Source organism: Macaca thibetana, chromosome 8 (genome assembly GCF_024542745.1).
Source record: "Macaca thibetana thibetana isolate TM-01 chromosome 8, ASM2454274v1, whole genome shotgun sequence".
In the NCBI taxonomy this organism is placed as follows: Eukaryota; Metazoa; Chordata; class Mammalia; order Primates; family Cercopithecidae; genus Macaca; species Macaca thibetana.
This window is the reverse complement of record NC_065585.1, coordinates 78153615-78169556: the sequence shown is the minus strand read 5'-3', so window position 1 is coordinate 78169556 and position 15942 is coordinate 78153615. Positions and strand designations below refer to the sequence as shown.

General features: G+C 41.5%; 1 protein-coding gene across 1 annotated transcript in view; it reads left to right on the top strand.

The window, feature by feature from the left end:
* VXN (vexin) overlaps positions 1 to 15942 on the top strand; it is a 965102-nt gene that overhangs the window by 927843 nt on the left and 21317 nt on the right. The window contains exons 2-3 of the mRNA XM_050802078.1: positions 9868 to 10020; positions 14264 to 14319. Of these exons, the coding sequence (XP_050658035.1) occupies positions 9951 to 10020; positions 14264 to 14319 (126 nt within the window). The 5' untranslated portion in view covers positions 9868 to 9950. The remainder of the gene's footprint in view (positions 1 to 9867; positions 10021 to 14263; positions 14320 to 15942) is intronic.

Below are 15942 nucleotides of genomic sequence, written 5' to 3'. Positions count from 1 at the left end.
CACTGGGGAGATCACAAAATTTATAGACAGCAGGCACAAAGAAGACTTTTTGACACTATCTTTTTATTTATTATTATTTTAGAGACAGTGTCTCACTCTGTGTCCCAGGTTGGAGTCCAGTGGCACAATCATATAATAGCTCACTGCAGTCTCGAACTCATGAGCTCAAGGGATCCTCCCACCTCAGCCTTCCAAAGTGTTGACATTACAGGCATGTGCCACCACACCCAACTAATCTTTATTGTGTTTTATTTTATTTTATTTTATAGAGAGGTCTTGATGTGTTTAAGGCTGGTCTCAAACTCTTGGCCTCAAGCGATCCTCCCACATCAGCCTCCCAAAGTGCTGGGATAACAGATGTGAGCCACCACACCCGGCCCTCCTTTTCAATTGAAAATGACCAAAACCTACATAAACTTAAGCCAACAGGAACTTTATCAGATGGAGACTGAGCTGTCTCACTGACTCCAAGACAGGCATGGCGTTGGCCTGAGAGAGGCAAGGTGGGAGACAGGCAATCATCCCTCCCTCCTGAGCTCGGCCTCTTTATTCTCTGTCTCAATCCCCAACATCCCTTCTTCCTCTTCCAACACTCTCTTCAACCCCAGTCCACCCTCCCGTCCCACTGGCCCTTACTGTCATGTATGCATGACCACAGACCCACCAGGTGTGGACCATGGTAAAAGCACTTGTTCCCGCTTCCAGCTAAAACTCTTTACACTGGATGTGCATTCAGGCACCAAGGCCTCTGCCAGACCACCAGTTTCATTTATTTCTACTGACTTCCCTTCAATTTTATCCCCTGGGCCATGAGAACTATCACAGATATCCAGAGTTTACACCTTTCCTCTGGCCTCAGAGCAAAGCCCAATTTCTGTTTCCAAAAGGCAGTAGTTTGGGTTAGATATCCACCGTGGTCCACACAAAGGTGGCAAGAGGACAAGTTCAAAGAGAATAAACATGGCTTCCTGGAGTCATCCTCTGTGACTGGGTGCAATTCTCAAAGAAAGAGGTATACAATATTGACAACTACCTGATGAGTAAATGCCTCAATTTGTTTACTATAGAGATATCAATGGATGCCAACTCCAAGTCTAAAATATATGGATCAGGTTCACCCAAGTTCAAAGTAGTGGAAGGTTTTGCAGTGGGAAAAGTTGTGAGAATCAAAATGGAGTCACTTATGTCATCCTTAACAAAATAGAGCCAAGAGGTCATGGAGGTAGGGGGAGGCTCTCAGGCATGATTTGCCTGATAAAAGGAACTATCACAGGAAATTTTATCAAACCATGGTTTGCTACATGAGTCACACAAGGACAGCTAGCAGCTTGTACACGAACACTTGCCTGATACACTGTCTCCACTAAAGAACTGACAACAACTGGAGGGTTCTAAGATGACTGAATAGGAACAGCTCCAGTCTATAGCTCCCAGCATGAGCAACACAGAAGATGGGTGATTTCTGCATTTCCAACTGAGCTTTGAAGAGAGTACTAGTTCTCCCAGCACAGAGTTTAAGGTCTGAGAACAGACAGACTGCCTCCTCAAGTGGGTCCCTGATGCCCATGTAGCCTAACTGGGAGGTACCTCCCAGTAGGGGCCGACTGACACCTCACACAGCCAGATGCCCCTCTGAGATGAAGCTTCCAGAAGAATGATCAGGCAACAACATTTGCTGTTCTGCAATATTCGCTGTTTTGCAGCCTCCGCTGGTGATACCCAGGCAAACAGGGTCTGAAGTGGACCTCCAGCAAACTCCAACAGACCTGCAGCTGAGGGTCCTCACTGTTAGAAGGAAAACTAACAAACAGAAAGGACATCAACACCAAAACCCCATCTGTACGTCACCATCATCAAAGACCAAAGGTAGATAAAACCACAAAGATGGGGAGAAATCAGAGCAGAAAAGCTGAAAATTCTAAAAATTAGAGCACCTCTTCTCCTCCAAAGGAACGCAGCTGCTCGCCAGCAATGGAACAAAGCTGGACAGAGAATGACTTTGACGAGTTGAGAGAAGAAGGCTTCAGACAATTGGACTTCTCTGAGCTAAAGCAGGATGTTCAAACCCATCATAAAGAAGCTAAAAACCTTGAAAAAAGATTAGATGAATGGCTAACTAGAATAACCAGTGTAGAGAAGTCCTTAACCGACCTGATGGAGCTGAAAACCATGGCACGAGAACTATGTGACACAGGCACAGTAGCTGATTCGATCAACTGGAAGAAAGGGTATCAGTGATTGAAGATCAAATGAATGAAATGAAGCAAGAAGAGAAGTTTAGAGAAAAAAGAGTGAAAAGAAACAAACAAAGCCTCCAAGAAATATGGGACTATGTGAAAAGACCAAATCTACATCTGATTGGTGTACCTGAAAATGACGGGAAGAATGGAACCAAGTTGGAAAACATTCTTCAGGATATTATCCAGGAAAACTTCCCCAACCTAGCAAGGCAGGCCAACATTCAAATTCAGGTAATACAGAGAACGCCACACAAAGATACTCCTCGAGAAGACCAACTCCAAGATGCATAATTGTTAGATTCACCAAAGTTAAAATGAAGGAAAAAATGTTAAGGGCAGCCAGAGAGAAAGGTCGGGTTACCCACAAAAGGAAGCCCATCAGACTAACAGCAGATCTTTCGGCAGAAACTCTACAAGCCAGAAGAGAGTGGGGGCCAATATTCAACATTCTTTTATTTTATTTTATTTTATTTTATTTTATTTTATTTATTTATTTTTTTTGAGACAGAGTTTCGCTCTGTCGCCCGGGCTGGAGTGCAGTGGCCGGATCTCAGCTCACTGCAAGCTCCGCCTCCCAGGTTTACACCATTCTCCTGCCTCAGCCTCCTGAGTAGCTGGGACTACAGGCACCCGCCACCTCGCCCGGCTAGTTTTTTGTATTTTTTTTAGTAGAAACGGGGTTTCACTGTGTTAGCCAGGATGGTCTCGATCTCCTGACCTCGTGATCCGCCCGTCTCGACCTCCCAAAGTGCTGGGATTACAGGCTTGAACCACTGCGCCTGGCCTCAACATTCTTAAAGAAAAGAATTTTCAACCCAGAATTTCATATCCAGCCAAACTAAGCTTCATAAGTGAAGGAGAAATAAAATCCTTTACAGACAAGCAAATGCTAAGAGATTTTGTCACCAACAGACCTACCTTACAAGAGCTCCAGAAGGAAGCACTAAACATGGAAAGGAACAACCGGTACCAGCCACTGCAAAAACATGCCAAATTGTAAAGACCATTAATGCTAGGAAGAAACTGCATCAACTAACGAGCAAAATAATCAGCTAGCATCATAACGACAGCATCAAATTCACATATAACAATATTAACTGTAAATGTAAATGGGCTAAATGCTCCAATTAAAAGACACAGGCTGGCAAATTGGATAAAGAGTCAAGACCCATCAGTGTGCTGTATTCTGGAGACCCATCTCACATGCAGATACACATAGGCTCAAAATAAAGGGATGGAGGAAGATCTAAAAAGCAAATGGAAAACAAAAAAAAGCAGGGGTTGCAATCCAAGTCTCTGATAAAACAGACTTTAAACCAACAAAGATCAAAAGAGACAAAGAAGGTCATTACATAATGGTAAAGGGATCAATTCAACAAGAAGAGCTAACTATCCTAAATATATATGCACCCAATACAGGAGCACCCAGATTCATAAAGCAAGTCCTTAGAGACCTACAAAGAGACTTAGACTCCCACACAATAATAATGGGAGACTTTAACACCTCACTGTCAACATTAGACAGATCAACAAGACAGAAAGTTAACAAGGATATCCAGGAATTGAACTCAGCTGTGCACCAAGTGGACCTAATAGACATCTACAGAACTCTCCACCCCAAATCAACAGAATATGCATTCTTCTCAGCACCACAATGCACTTATTCCAAAATTGACCACATAGTTGGAAGTAAAGCACTCCTCAGCAGATGTAAAAGAACAGAAATTATAACAAACTGTCTCTCAGACCACAGTGCAATCAAACTAGAACTCAGGATTAAGAACCTCACTCAAAACCACTCAACTACATGGAAACTGAACAACCTGCTCCTGAATGACTACTGAGTACATAACAAAATGAAGGCAGAAACAAAGATGTTCTTTGAAACCAATGAGAACAAAGACACAATGTACCAGAATCTCTGGGACACATTTAAAGCAGTGTGTAGAGGGAAATTTATAGTACTAAATGCCCACAAGAGAAAGCAGGAAAGATCTAAAATTGACACCCTAACATCACAATTAAAAGAACCAGAGAAGCAAGAGCAAACACATTCAAAAGCTAGCAGAAGGCAAGAAATAACTAAGATCAGAGCAGACTGAAGGAGATAGAGACACAAAAAACCCTTCAAAAAAATCAATGAATCCAGGAGCTGGTTTTTTGAAAAGATCAACAAAATTGATAGACTGCTAGCAAGACTAATAAAGAAGAAAAGAGAGAAGAATCAAATAGACACAGTAAAAAAACATAAAGGGGATATCACCACCAATCCCACAGAAATACAAACTACCATCAGAGAATACTATAAATACCTCTACACAAATAAACTAGAAAATCTAGAAGAAATGGATAAATTCCTGGACACACACACCCTCCCAAGACTAAACCAGGAAGAAGTTGATCCCTGAATAGACCAATAACAGGCTCTGAAGTTGAGGCAATAATTAATAGCCTACCAACCAAAAACAGTCCAGGACCAGATGGATTCACAGCCAAATTCTACCAGAGGTACAAGGAGGAGCTGGTACCATTCCTTCTGAAACTATTCCAATCAATAGAAAAAGAGGGAATCCTCCCTAACTCATTTTATGAGGCCGGCATCATCCTGATACCAAAGCCTGGCAGAGACACAACAAAAAAAGAGAATTTTAGACCAATATCCCTGATGAACATCGATGCAAAAATCTTCAATAAAATACTGGCAGACCAAATCCAGCAGCACATCAAAAAGCTTATCCACCATAATCAAGTGGGCTTCATCCCTGGGATGCAAGGCTGGTTCAACATATGCAAATCAATAAATGTAATCCAGCATATAAACAGAACCAAAGACGAAAACCACATGATTATTTCAACAGATGCAGAAAAGGCCTTCAACAAAATTCAACAGCCCTTCATGCTAAAAACTCTCAATAAACTAGATATTGATGGGACGTATCTCAAAATAATAAGAGCTATTTATGACAAACCCACAGCCAATATCACACTGAATGGGCAAAAATTGGAAACATTCCCTTTGAAAACTGGCACAAGACAGGGATGCCCTCTCTCACCACTCCTATTCAACATAGTGTTGGAAGTTCTGGCCATGGCAATCAGGCAAGAGAAAGAAATAAAGGATATTCAGTGAGGAAAAGAGGAAGTCAGATTGTCCCTGTTTGCAGATGACATGATTGTTTATTTAGAAAACCCCATCGTCTCAGCCCAAAATCTCCTTCAGCTGATAAGCAACTTCAGCAAAGTCTCAGGATACAAAATCAATGTGCAAAAATCACAAGCATTCCTATACACCAATAACAGACAAAAGAGAGCCAAATTATGAGTGAACTCCTATTCACAATTGCTTCAAAGAGAATAAAATACCTAGGAATCCAACTTACAAGGGATGCAAAGGACCTCTTCAAGGAGAACTACAAACCACTGTTCAACGAAGTCAAAGAGGACACAAACAAAGGGAAGAACATTCCATGCTCATGCTCATGGATAGGAAGAATCAATATCGTGAAAATGGCCATACTGCCCAAGGTAATTTATAGATTCAATGCCATCCCCTTCAAGCCACCAATGACTTTCTTCACAGAATTGGAACAAAAAAATACTTTAAAATTCATGTGGAACCAAAAAAGAGCCTGCATTGCCAAGACAATCCTAACCCAAAGGAACAAAGCTGGAGGAGTCATGCTACCTGACTTCAAACTATACTACAAGGCTACAGTAATCAAAACAGCATGGTACTGGTACCAAAACAGAGATGTAGAACAATGGAACAGAACAGAGCCCTCAAAAGTAATACCACACATCTACAACCATCTGATCTTTGACAAACTTGACAAAAACAAGAAATAGGGAAAGGATTCCCTATTTAATAATTGGTGCTGGGAAAACTGGCTAGCCGTATGTAGAAAGCTGAAACTGGATCCCTTCCTTACACCTTATACAAAAATTCATTCAAGATGGATTAAAGACTTAAATGCTAAACCTAAAACCATAAAAACCCTAGAAGAAAACCTAGGCAATACCATTCAGGACATAGGCATGGGGAAGGACTTCATGTCTAAAACACAAATAGCAATGGCAACAAAAGCCAAAACTGACAAATGGGATCTAATTAAACTAAAGAGCTTCTGCACAGCAAAAGAAACTACCATCAGAGTGAACAGGCAACCTACAGAATGGGAGAAAATTTTTGCAATCTACCCATCTGACAAAGGGCTAATATCCAGAATCTACAAAGAACTTAAACAAATTTACAAGAAAAAAATCAAACAACCCCATCAAAAAGTGGGCAAAGGATATGAACAGACACTTCTCAAAAGAAGACATTTATGTAGCCAACAGACACATGAAAAAATGCTCATCATCACTGGCCATCAGAGAAAATGCAAATCAAAACCACAATGAAATACCATCTCACATCAGTTAGAATGGCAATCATTAAAAAGTCAGGAAACAACAGGTGCTGGAGAGGATATGGAGAAATAGGAAAAATTTTACACTGTTGGTGGGACTGTAAACTAGTTCAACCATTGTGGAAGACAATGTGGCAATTCCTCAAGGATCTAGAACTAGAACTACCATTTGACCCATCCATCCCATTACTGGGGATATACCCAAATGATTATAAATCATGCTGCTATAAAGACACATGCACCTGTATGTTTTTTGTGGCACTATTCACAATAGCAAAGACTTGGAATCAACCCAAATGTCCATCAGTGACAGACTGGATTAAGAAAATGTGGCACATTTACACCATGGAATACTATGCAGCCATAAAAACGGATGAGTTCATGTCTTTTGTAGGGACATGGATGAAGATGGAAACCATCATTCTCAGCAAACTATCTTAAGGACAGAAAACCAAACACCACATGTTCTGACTCATAGGTGGGAATTGAACAATGAGAACACTTGGACACAGGAAGGGGAACATCACACACCCGGGCCTGTCATGGGATGGGGGGAGAGATAGCATTAGGAGATATACCTAATGTAAATGATGAGTTAGAACTTAAAGTATAATAATAAAAAATAATAATTATAAATAATTTTTTAAAAGGAATTTTCTGTAACCCACTAAAAAGAAAAAAAAAGGAACTGACAACAACTCCTGTCATAAACCCTTGTAACCAATGTTCTGTTTGTTTCAAAACAATCTACATGTACTCTTTTGCCTTTAAAACTTCCCCTTACCTCAGCCTCCCTGGATGTGCCTATGTTTATCATAGCATCTGTGTCCTGCAATTCCCAATTAAACTACATATTTTTAGAGAGCTTCTCTTTGTTATTTGGATTGACAGGAGATAAAGAATATATTAAAATTTAGTGATTACGAATTTTTTTTTTTTAAATGGGGTCTGGCTCTGTCACCCAGGCTGGAGTGCTGTGGCACAATCTTGGCTCTTTGCAACCTGTGCTTTCTGGGCTCAAGCAATCTTCCCACCTCAGCATTGAGTAGCTGGAACCACAGGCACAGACCACCAAGCCCGCCTAATTTTTTGTATTTTTGGTAGATATGGGGTTTCGCCATGTGGCCCAAGCTGGTCTCAAACTCCTGAGCTCAAGTGATCCTCCTGTCCTGGCCTCCCAAAGTATTGGGATTACAGGTGTGAGCCACTGCGCCTGGCCCGGTTAAGTACATTTGACTTTGGAGTCAAACTAGGGATTAAATCCGAATTCTACCACAAACTAGATATTTTAATCTCACAAGTATTACTCAGTGGCTTTATGCCTCAGTTTTCTCACCTATAAGATGGCAAATATAATAGCTGTCTCATTGGGTAGTTGTAGATATTAAATGAAATTGTATATCAGGCTACCTAACTTATAGCAAGCATTTAATAAATGGCAACTCTCATTATTATTTCATCACCATCAGTATTAGTATGAAGAAGTTGTAACAGTGTAATAAAATGCAGTGGGTTTGGCACGATACATGTTTCAACCATAACCTTATTTGTGTGTATATACATACAGAATATATAAAATACAGGGCATACATAGGACATCATATGCATATGATATCGTCTATCTAGCTGCCCTGGGATTTTGTTTCCACCTGTGTCCACAGCAATGGCTTGCTGTCACTTCTATTGTTGTACTGGACTGTTGGTCCTGAATTTAATGAAACAGGGAGTATTTAGCTGCTCTTGCCTTCACCTTGATGGATTGTTTCTCAGTGATTGATGTTTATCCTTGTGCCTCTTTCCCCCCTTCAAAAAATCAAATACCATCAAAACAGAGAGTCCGTCAGACCCCAGAGACCTGAGGATAAACCGTAGTAAGGCAGCATGTGACTGTCCTTCCCCTCCTGCCTAATATGCCACGTTAAGGAAACGGTCAAGGGCAATTTCACTCACCCTTGAAAGGAATCACGGTGGTGAAAACTTCTATGTTCTCGTCACTGCAGCTGTAAATCTGATGCATCATTTCAGCCTCCTCTTCCTCAAGTGCCTGGCAACTGGAGGCCTCTGCCTCTGGACCCCTAGTCGCGAGGCATCCTAATCCAGTCTGGCTTAGGGATCGCTGTGCATATATCACATATATGATATCACATACAAACAGATGATATATAGATATCATGTATACACATTATATATGATATCATGTAAACACATTATATATGATATCATGTAAACACATTATATATGATATCATGTATACACATTATATATGATATCATGTATACACATTATATATGATATATGGAACAGTATATAACCTGTAACCTGTATATGTAGCATAATAGGATTTATAAGATAATAAATATATAGGATAAATATATTAGGATATATAGGGTAATGCAAATATATACATATGCTATATATACATATACACATATGTATATATACAAATATATGATACATATACACATACATATATACATATGATATACATACATATATAATGTGTATGATGTATGGGACAGTATATAACCTGTAACCTGTATATGTAGCACAATAGGGTTTATAAGATAACAAATATATTAGGATATATAGGGTAATACAAATATAACTTTCTATAATTGGCTTCTTGAGCATGGGGCACTGCCTGTTGCCATGTCTCTGTGAGCACCTAAGGGTTATACGCGGAGGTACCAAACACACGACCCTTGAGAAATGTCAGCCTTGTCATGTAGTGGCATGAGGGGAAAACAACTCTGGAGAAATAGTCCTTTTGTTTAAAATAGAAACTTCTAAGGGAGCCAAGTTAGCACATGACTGAATATCCCGTTCTCCTGGAGGGGAGAAAAAAAAAACCCCTTCATTTCTGAAATGAGAAAGGGAATTGCTGGTACCAAAATTCACGTTTCCTTTTTGGTGGAAATTCTCCAGCCAAGCTTGACGCTAACGGAGTAGGCGATTTCACTTCATCGTCACCTCACAAAAGACTTCCAAATTCACTGCGGCAGACACCGCAAAATAAAAATGTTAAATACATCCTAGCTGGGAGGGGATTGAAGCCTCCAGGCTCAATCAAAAGTTTGCAATAATAGGATTCATTTAAAAAAAAAAAAAAAAAAAAAAAAGGACAGATGGGTTTAGAAAATGTTGCAGTGAAGACTGGAACGAGATGAGCTCACAGCACCAGCCTGTCTTTTGTGGACCCGCACAATGATCCCTGAGCCAGACTGGATTAGGATGCCTCGCGACTAGGGGTCCAGAGACAGAGGCCTCCAGTTGCCAGGCACTTCGGGAAGAGAAGGCTGAAATGATGCATCAGATTTACAGCTGCAGTGACGAGAACATAGAAGTTTTCACCACCGTGATTCCTTCCAAGGGTGAGTGAAATTGCCCTTGACCGTTTCCTTAACGTGGCATATTAGGCAGGAGGGGAAGGACAGTCACATGCTGCCTTACTACGGTTTATCCTCAGGTCTCTGGGGTCTGACGGACTCTCTGTTTTGATGGTATTTGATTTTTTGAAGGGGGGAAAGAGGCACAAGGATAAACATCAATCACTGAGAAACAATCCATCAAGGGGAAGGCGAGAGCAGCTAAATACTCCCTGTTTCATTAAATTCAGGACCAGCAGTCCAGTACAACAATGGAAGTGACAGCAAGCAATTGCTGCAGACACAGGTGAAAACAAAATCCCGGGGCAGCTAGATAGAGACTTTCATTTTTTCCAGTGAGCAAGTGGGTTCTGAAATGAGAACAGCTGGCTTAAAAGTATGACTTCTAACTGTGCCATGCAATGTGCGGAGAAATACTCCCGGCGGCTGCTTGAAGTCCAATGAAGCAGAGAGCGCCCTGACCCTGGACTGGCTTCTCCACAGAACCCAGGGCCACCTTGCAAACTTAACCTGCGACTAATGCTGCCAGAGAATGCGACACGAGAATCTTGACTTTATAAGCTCTTGTGGTCCTCAGTGAATGGCGTTAAGGGCTTTGTGTGAGGGTTCTGATGAGTCCAAGTGTCTGGTTCCTGGGCAGTCCCCTCACCCCCTCCTAAGCATGGCCCCCTCTCCTGCCGCCTCTGCTCTTTGCCTGCGCTCCTGTCTTGCCCCCTCCCATCCATCCCCATGACTCAGGCTTAGCCCCTGGTCTCATTGTCAGCCTTGAATGAAGTGGGCTGGGTGTTTGCTGGTGTTGTGAGTCCACATTCAAACAATTCCTTTCTTCCCCTGTGTCAGCCGCCGACAGGGCCATTGCACAGCAGGGGAGGGAGAGATTCCGTTTGGCCACAAAGAGACAGCCTGCAGGACATAAATTAAGCTTTAGACATTTACTGCCAGATCCAGAGAGAGGGAAAAGAGCTGGGAGTCTGCCGCCCACGTGCAGGAGTTGGAATTCCCTCTGGAAACTCTGCAAGTCCAAGTTGACCCTGGGAATCAGTAGTTTCGCTTTTGGGTGGAACTCCTCTTACCCCAGGATGTTCACAGTGCCATTGGTTCTAAGAGGGCACAACTGAAAATAACCTAAGTGTCCATGAAGAGGGGAATGGTTAAAATGTGGTGCCATCATGCTATGGAATACTATACATTGTCAACAGGAATAAACTAGATGTATGCATATGAACATAGGTAGATCTAAGCATAATGCTGACTGCCAAACACGCAGGCTGAAAAATTATATATGTATGATAGCATTTCTGTAAATTTGAAAATATAAACCAATACTATATATTGTTTATGGATATGTATCTACAGAAAAATACTAAAACATACACCAGAAAGATACAGATAAAATTAGTGATCTCAGTAGCCTTGGGAAGGTTGGGAAGGAGAATTAGGGAAGGGTAGAAAGAGAACCAAAACCTTGCCTCTGATTTTGTGTTTCTTGTATATGAGAAGAAAAGAAAGTAGAAGCAAATATGAAAATGTTACATGTGTTTATTTTCTATCATTCATTTCCCTTTACAAAATTTTTAAAGGGAGAAAAAGTGAAAGACCAAGTGGTTAAGGGACTGCTGCCACTTCTGCACTGTTTGACCTTGGGCAAGCTACTTAACCTCTCTGGGCCTGAGTTTCCACTGCTATACATGGGAGAAACAACTTATCTTCCAGGATCATATGGGGAATAAATGAGTATGTATATAAAGCATTTAGAACAGTAGCTGGCATGTAGTTAGCACCATTAAATACATCACTTACAAAGTGATTTCCAATTTTATTTTGTATTTACAATAATCAACATGATCCGTCAAAGATAAATATGTAATCTTATCTTTTTTCCTTGTCATTTTCATTCATGGCCACCTCCTGGTATTAAACAAAGTATTCACTGGTATTCACGGACATTTCACTGCTCAGGAAGCTGTTCTCTAGAAAAGGATTATGGCCATTTTGTATTAGATCATGGATGAATTAAGTCCACCTCTTCTCACTTCTTGCCTGGCCTCACTGGCCTTCTCCAAAGCCTCCAAACAGGGCTCTCCATGAGAGAAGACAGCGCTAGCAGGTCTTGAGTCGCCACTCATGAGAGAGAGTGATAATTCTTCATTACATTCCATATCCCCTAACTGTATAAATAGAGTCGCTTGATTCTATCTAACAAGGGCTCCTCCCTGGTGTGCCGTTTCCCAAAGGCTGCGGGTTAGCCATGCTTAAGGATGTTCAGTAACCAAACCTTCCCCAGTACAACCTCAGCAGTATGGGCAGTGCAGCCTGGTGGTTAGGAGTGTGGGCCTTGTTCCAACATCGACTGTGTGGCCCCTCTATCCCTCAGGCATCCCCATCTGTGCAGGGGAGTTCACAAAGAGTAGCTACCTTGTGAAGTTGCTGTAAAAGAGATAAACAAACCATCACCCAGGGTAGTGCAACGTGAGCCATCATTACATTTATTGTTTTTGTATTACATCCCTGTTTCCAACACATACATATTGAGTTCAGCCCAATATCTACATACACATTTTTTTAACTGAGCCATCTTAAAACCTCCCCAAAATATGGCAATAGCAAATATTATGTTGCTTCTTAAGTATTTTGAAAGGCACAGACATAGACCAATCCTGTAAGTGAGAACATGTGTGTGGTTTTACTTTCTTGAAAGGATGAGAGCCCTTTAAGGGAAAGATTTCATCAGCACAATTCACAGTAACTACAATAGATAAACGTCGTGGTTTTATGAAAAAGTTGTGCCAGAAGTTATTTCAGTGGATTTAACTCTGGGTGAACAACACCATAGCATTCAAAATAATTCATTTGGGATAAGCAACAATGGGGAAGGGGTGGTGAGGGGAATTGGGGAATAGCAGGAGGAAACGTGGAATGTTCCAGAAAGAGAAATCTTAACAGAATGCTATCATCTGTAGCCATCACCTACTCCTCCCACCTGCCCTCATCTTGCAGAAAAAAGAGGAAAATCATAACTACCTCTGATTCCTGGGAATTCATTCCTCATCAGGTGCTAGACCAAGGATTTTTTAAGGATGAGTTACTTTAATCTTTGCCATAGCTTTCTGAGGTAGGTGCCATTATGATCCCTGTCTTGAAGGGAGGAAAGTGCGACAGAGAGAGAGAGAGATTGAGAGAGAGAGAGATTTAACCAAGTCGCATAGCTGGTAACTGGCAAAGCATCAAGTTCAGATTCACACCAAGCCAAGGGAGGGAGCCAGGAGCTCTGGCTGCTAACCAGCATTCGTTTCTGCAGGCTTCTCAGGCTTTGCAGAAGATAACAAGGCCAGCACTCGTCTGTCACTCATCTGATATTTGACACGAAGTCATTTCTGTTCTAAGCCGGGCAGGGACATGGTGGGATTTAAGTTGTAGGTGGATCATCCTAGCAGCAACATGGAAAACAGACGCCTGGTGTCTCCATTTTCAACAAAATCCACACCTTTTCCCAACCAAGTAACATTTTTAATGGTTAATTTCTTTAAGTATTTTTATAATTCTGGTAAAATATGCATAACAAAATGTACCATTTTAAAAACTATTTTAAGGGTACAGGTCAGTGGCATTAAGTCTATTCACATTGTTATGCAACCATCACCCCCATCCATCCTATCGCTTCTTCATTATCCCAAACTAAAACTCTGAACCCATTGAACACTAACTCATTCCCCCACTCTTCCAGCCACTGGTAACCACCATCCTACTTTCTGTCTCTACAAATTTGGTTTTTTGTCCTTTTGTTTGTTTTTCTGTCTCTATAAATTTGACTACTCTAGGAACCCCATATCAAGAGGAATCGTAGACTATGTGACCTTTTGTGTCCGGCTTATTTCACTTAGTGCCATGTGTTCAAGGTTCATCCATGTGTAGCATGTATCAGAATTCCATTCCTTTTCAAGGCTGAGTAATATTCCATCACATATAGACACCATATTTTGTTTATTCATTCATCTGTTGGTGGACATTTGGGTTGTTCCCAAACTTCAGCTCTTGTGAGTAATGCAGCTATGAACTCTGTACTCAAGCCAAGTAACATCTTCGATCGCAATGACCCTGTCTCTTTTTCCCATCTCCTCCTCTATGCCCCTGCCTTGCCAGAGATTCAAGCCTTCTTAGTGCTGTTACTATAGCTATGTCAGCCTCGCTGGTGTTGTCTAAAACCATTTCTTTCTCTCTGTCTTTGCAGTATCCAGTCCAGCCAGAAGAAGAGCCAAAAGCTCTCAACACCTCTTGACCAAGAATGTAAGGAAACTTTAGTTTTGATGCTGTTTGGTTGACTTTCATTTAAAAAGCAATGCCAGGCTTCTTCACTCTCCCTCCCCAGCTCTCAGTGGCCAGGAGGGTTTCAGTGTTCCGTGTGGTGGGTGCTGCACTCTCTGCTCTCCACTTAACCAAAATAATTGACAAATGTCAACCAGACACCGAGTGACCCAGAACTGGACCTCTTATTCTGCCATTTTCTCCAGGCACAGAGAGTAAGCCTTGTTTTATGCACACATTTTTTTTTTCTTGTTTAAACAGAGTCCATGATATGGACATAGCATTCCTGATCTAGGTGTTTTCCTATTGTTGGCATTCATAATGTTCCATTTTTTTTTAACTAGTATTAATAGCACATCAATGACTGTATTTATATAAAATACTATTCTTTTTTTTTTTTTTTTTTTTTTTTTTGAGACGGAGTCTCGCTCTGTCACCAGGCTGGAGTGCAGTGGCGCAATCTCGGCTCACTGCTACCTCCGCCGCCTCCAGGGTTCAAGGGATTCCCCTGTCTCAGCCTCCCAAGTAGCTGGGACCACAGGCGCATGTTAGCACACCCGGCTAATTTTTTGTATTTTAGTAGAGACGGGGTTTCACCATGTTGGCCGGGATGGTCTTGCTCTCCTGACCTCATGATCCACCTGCCTTGGCCTCCCAAAGTGCTGGGATTATAGGCATGAACCACTGTACCTGGCCAAAATACTATTCTTTTGGATTAATTCCTCAGAGCATAGGCCTCAAAGTAGAATAAACAGGTAAAAGGATAAGAACAATTTCATCCATCCATCCACTCCTTCATCAAATATTTGCATTCCTACTGTGTGTGACAAACATTGTGCTAGATGTAGAGAATTGTGATTTGCTCAAACTAGTTCTTTTTACAGTTTTGTCACATACTGTCAGGAATTCTGAACAACTGGGGGGTTTCCAGTAGTGCTTGTCCATTTACCACCAACATCACCAGCATTGGCTTTCCTCTTTTTGTATTATGTTTTGCTGCTTTAACATGCGTATGCCTTACTCTAAAATTAGCTTACATGTCTTTAGAGCCTAATAATGCTGTGCAATTCCCATTTTATATATAAATGTCTTTACATAAAAACTGTCAATACATCTTTGTGCTTTAAAGTTGAAACTGAATTGTCTCCTCTTGGTTGTACTGGAGTTTCTATTTCTATGACAATTTTTCCTTTTTTTTTTTTTCTTGAGACAGAGTCTTGCTCTGTTGCCCAGGCTGGAGTGCAGTGGCTGGATCTCGGCTCACTGCAAGCTCTGCCTCCTGGGTTCATGCCATTCTCCTGCCTCAGCCTCCCGAGTAGCTGGGACTATAGGCGCCCGCCACCTCGCCCGGCTAGTTTTTTTGTCTTTTTATAGTAGAGACGGGGTTTCACCGTGTTAGCCAGGACGGTCTCGATCTCCTGACCTCGTGATCTGCCCGTCTTGGCCTCCCAAAGTGCTGGGATTACAGGCTTGAGCCACCGCGGCCGGTCGACAATTTTTCATAGGATAGCCTTTCAATTTTTGAAGTATCTCAATTTTCAAAAGCCTATTCTCCGTTAAAAATGTTTTTTGACTGGGCACTGTGGCTCACACCTATAATCCCAG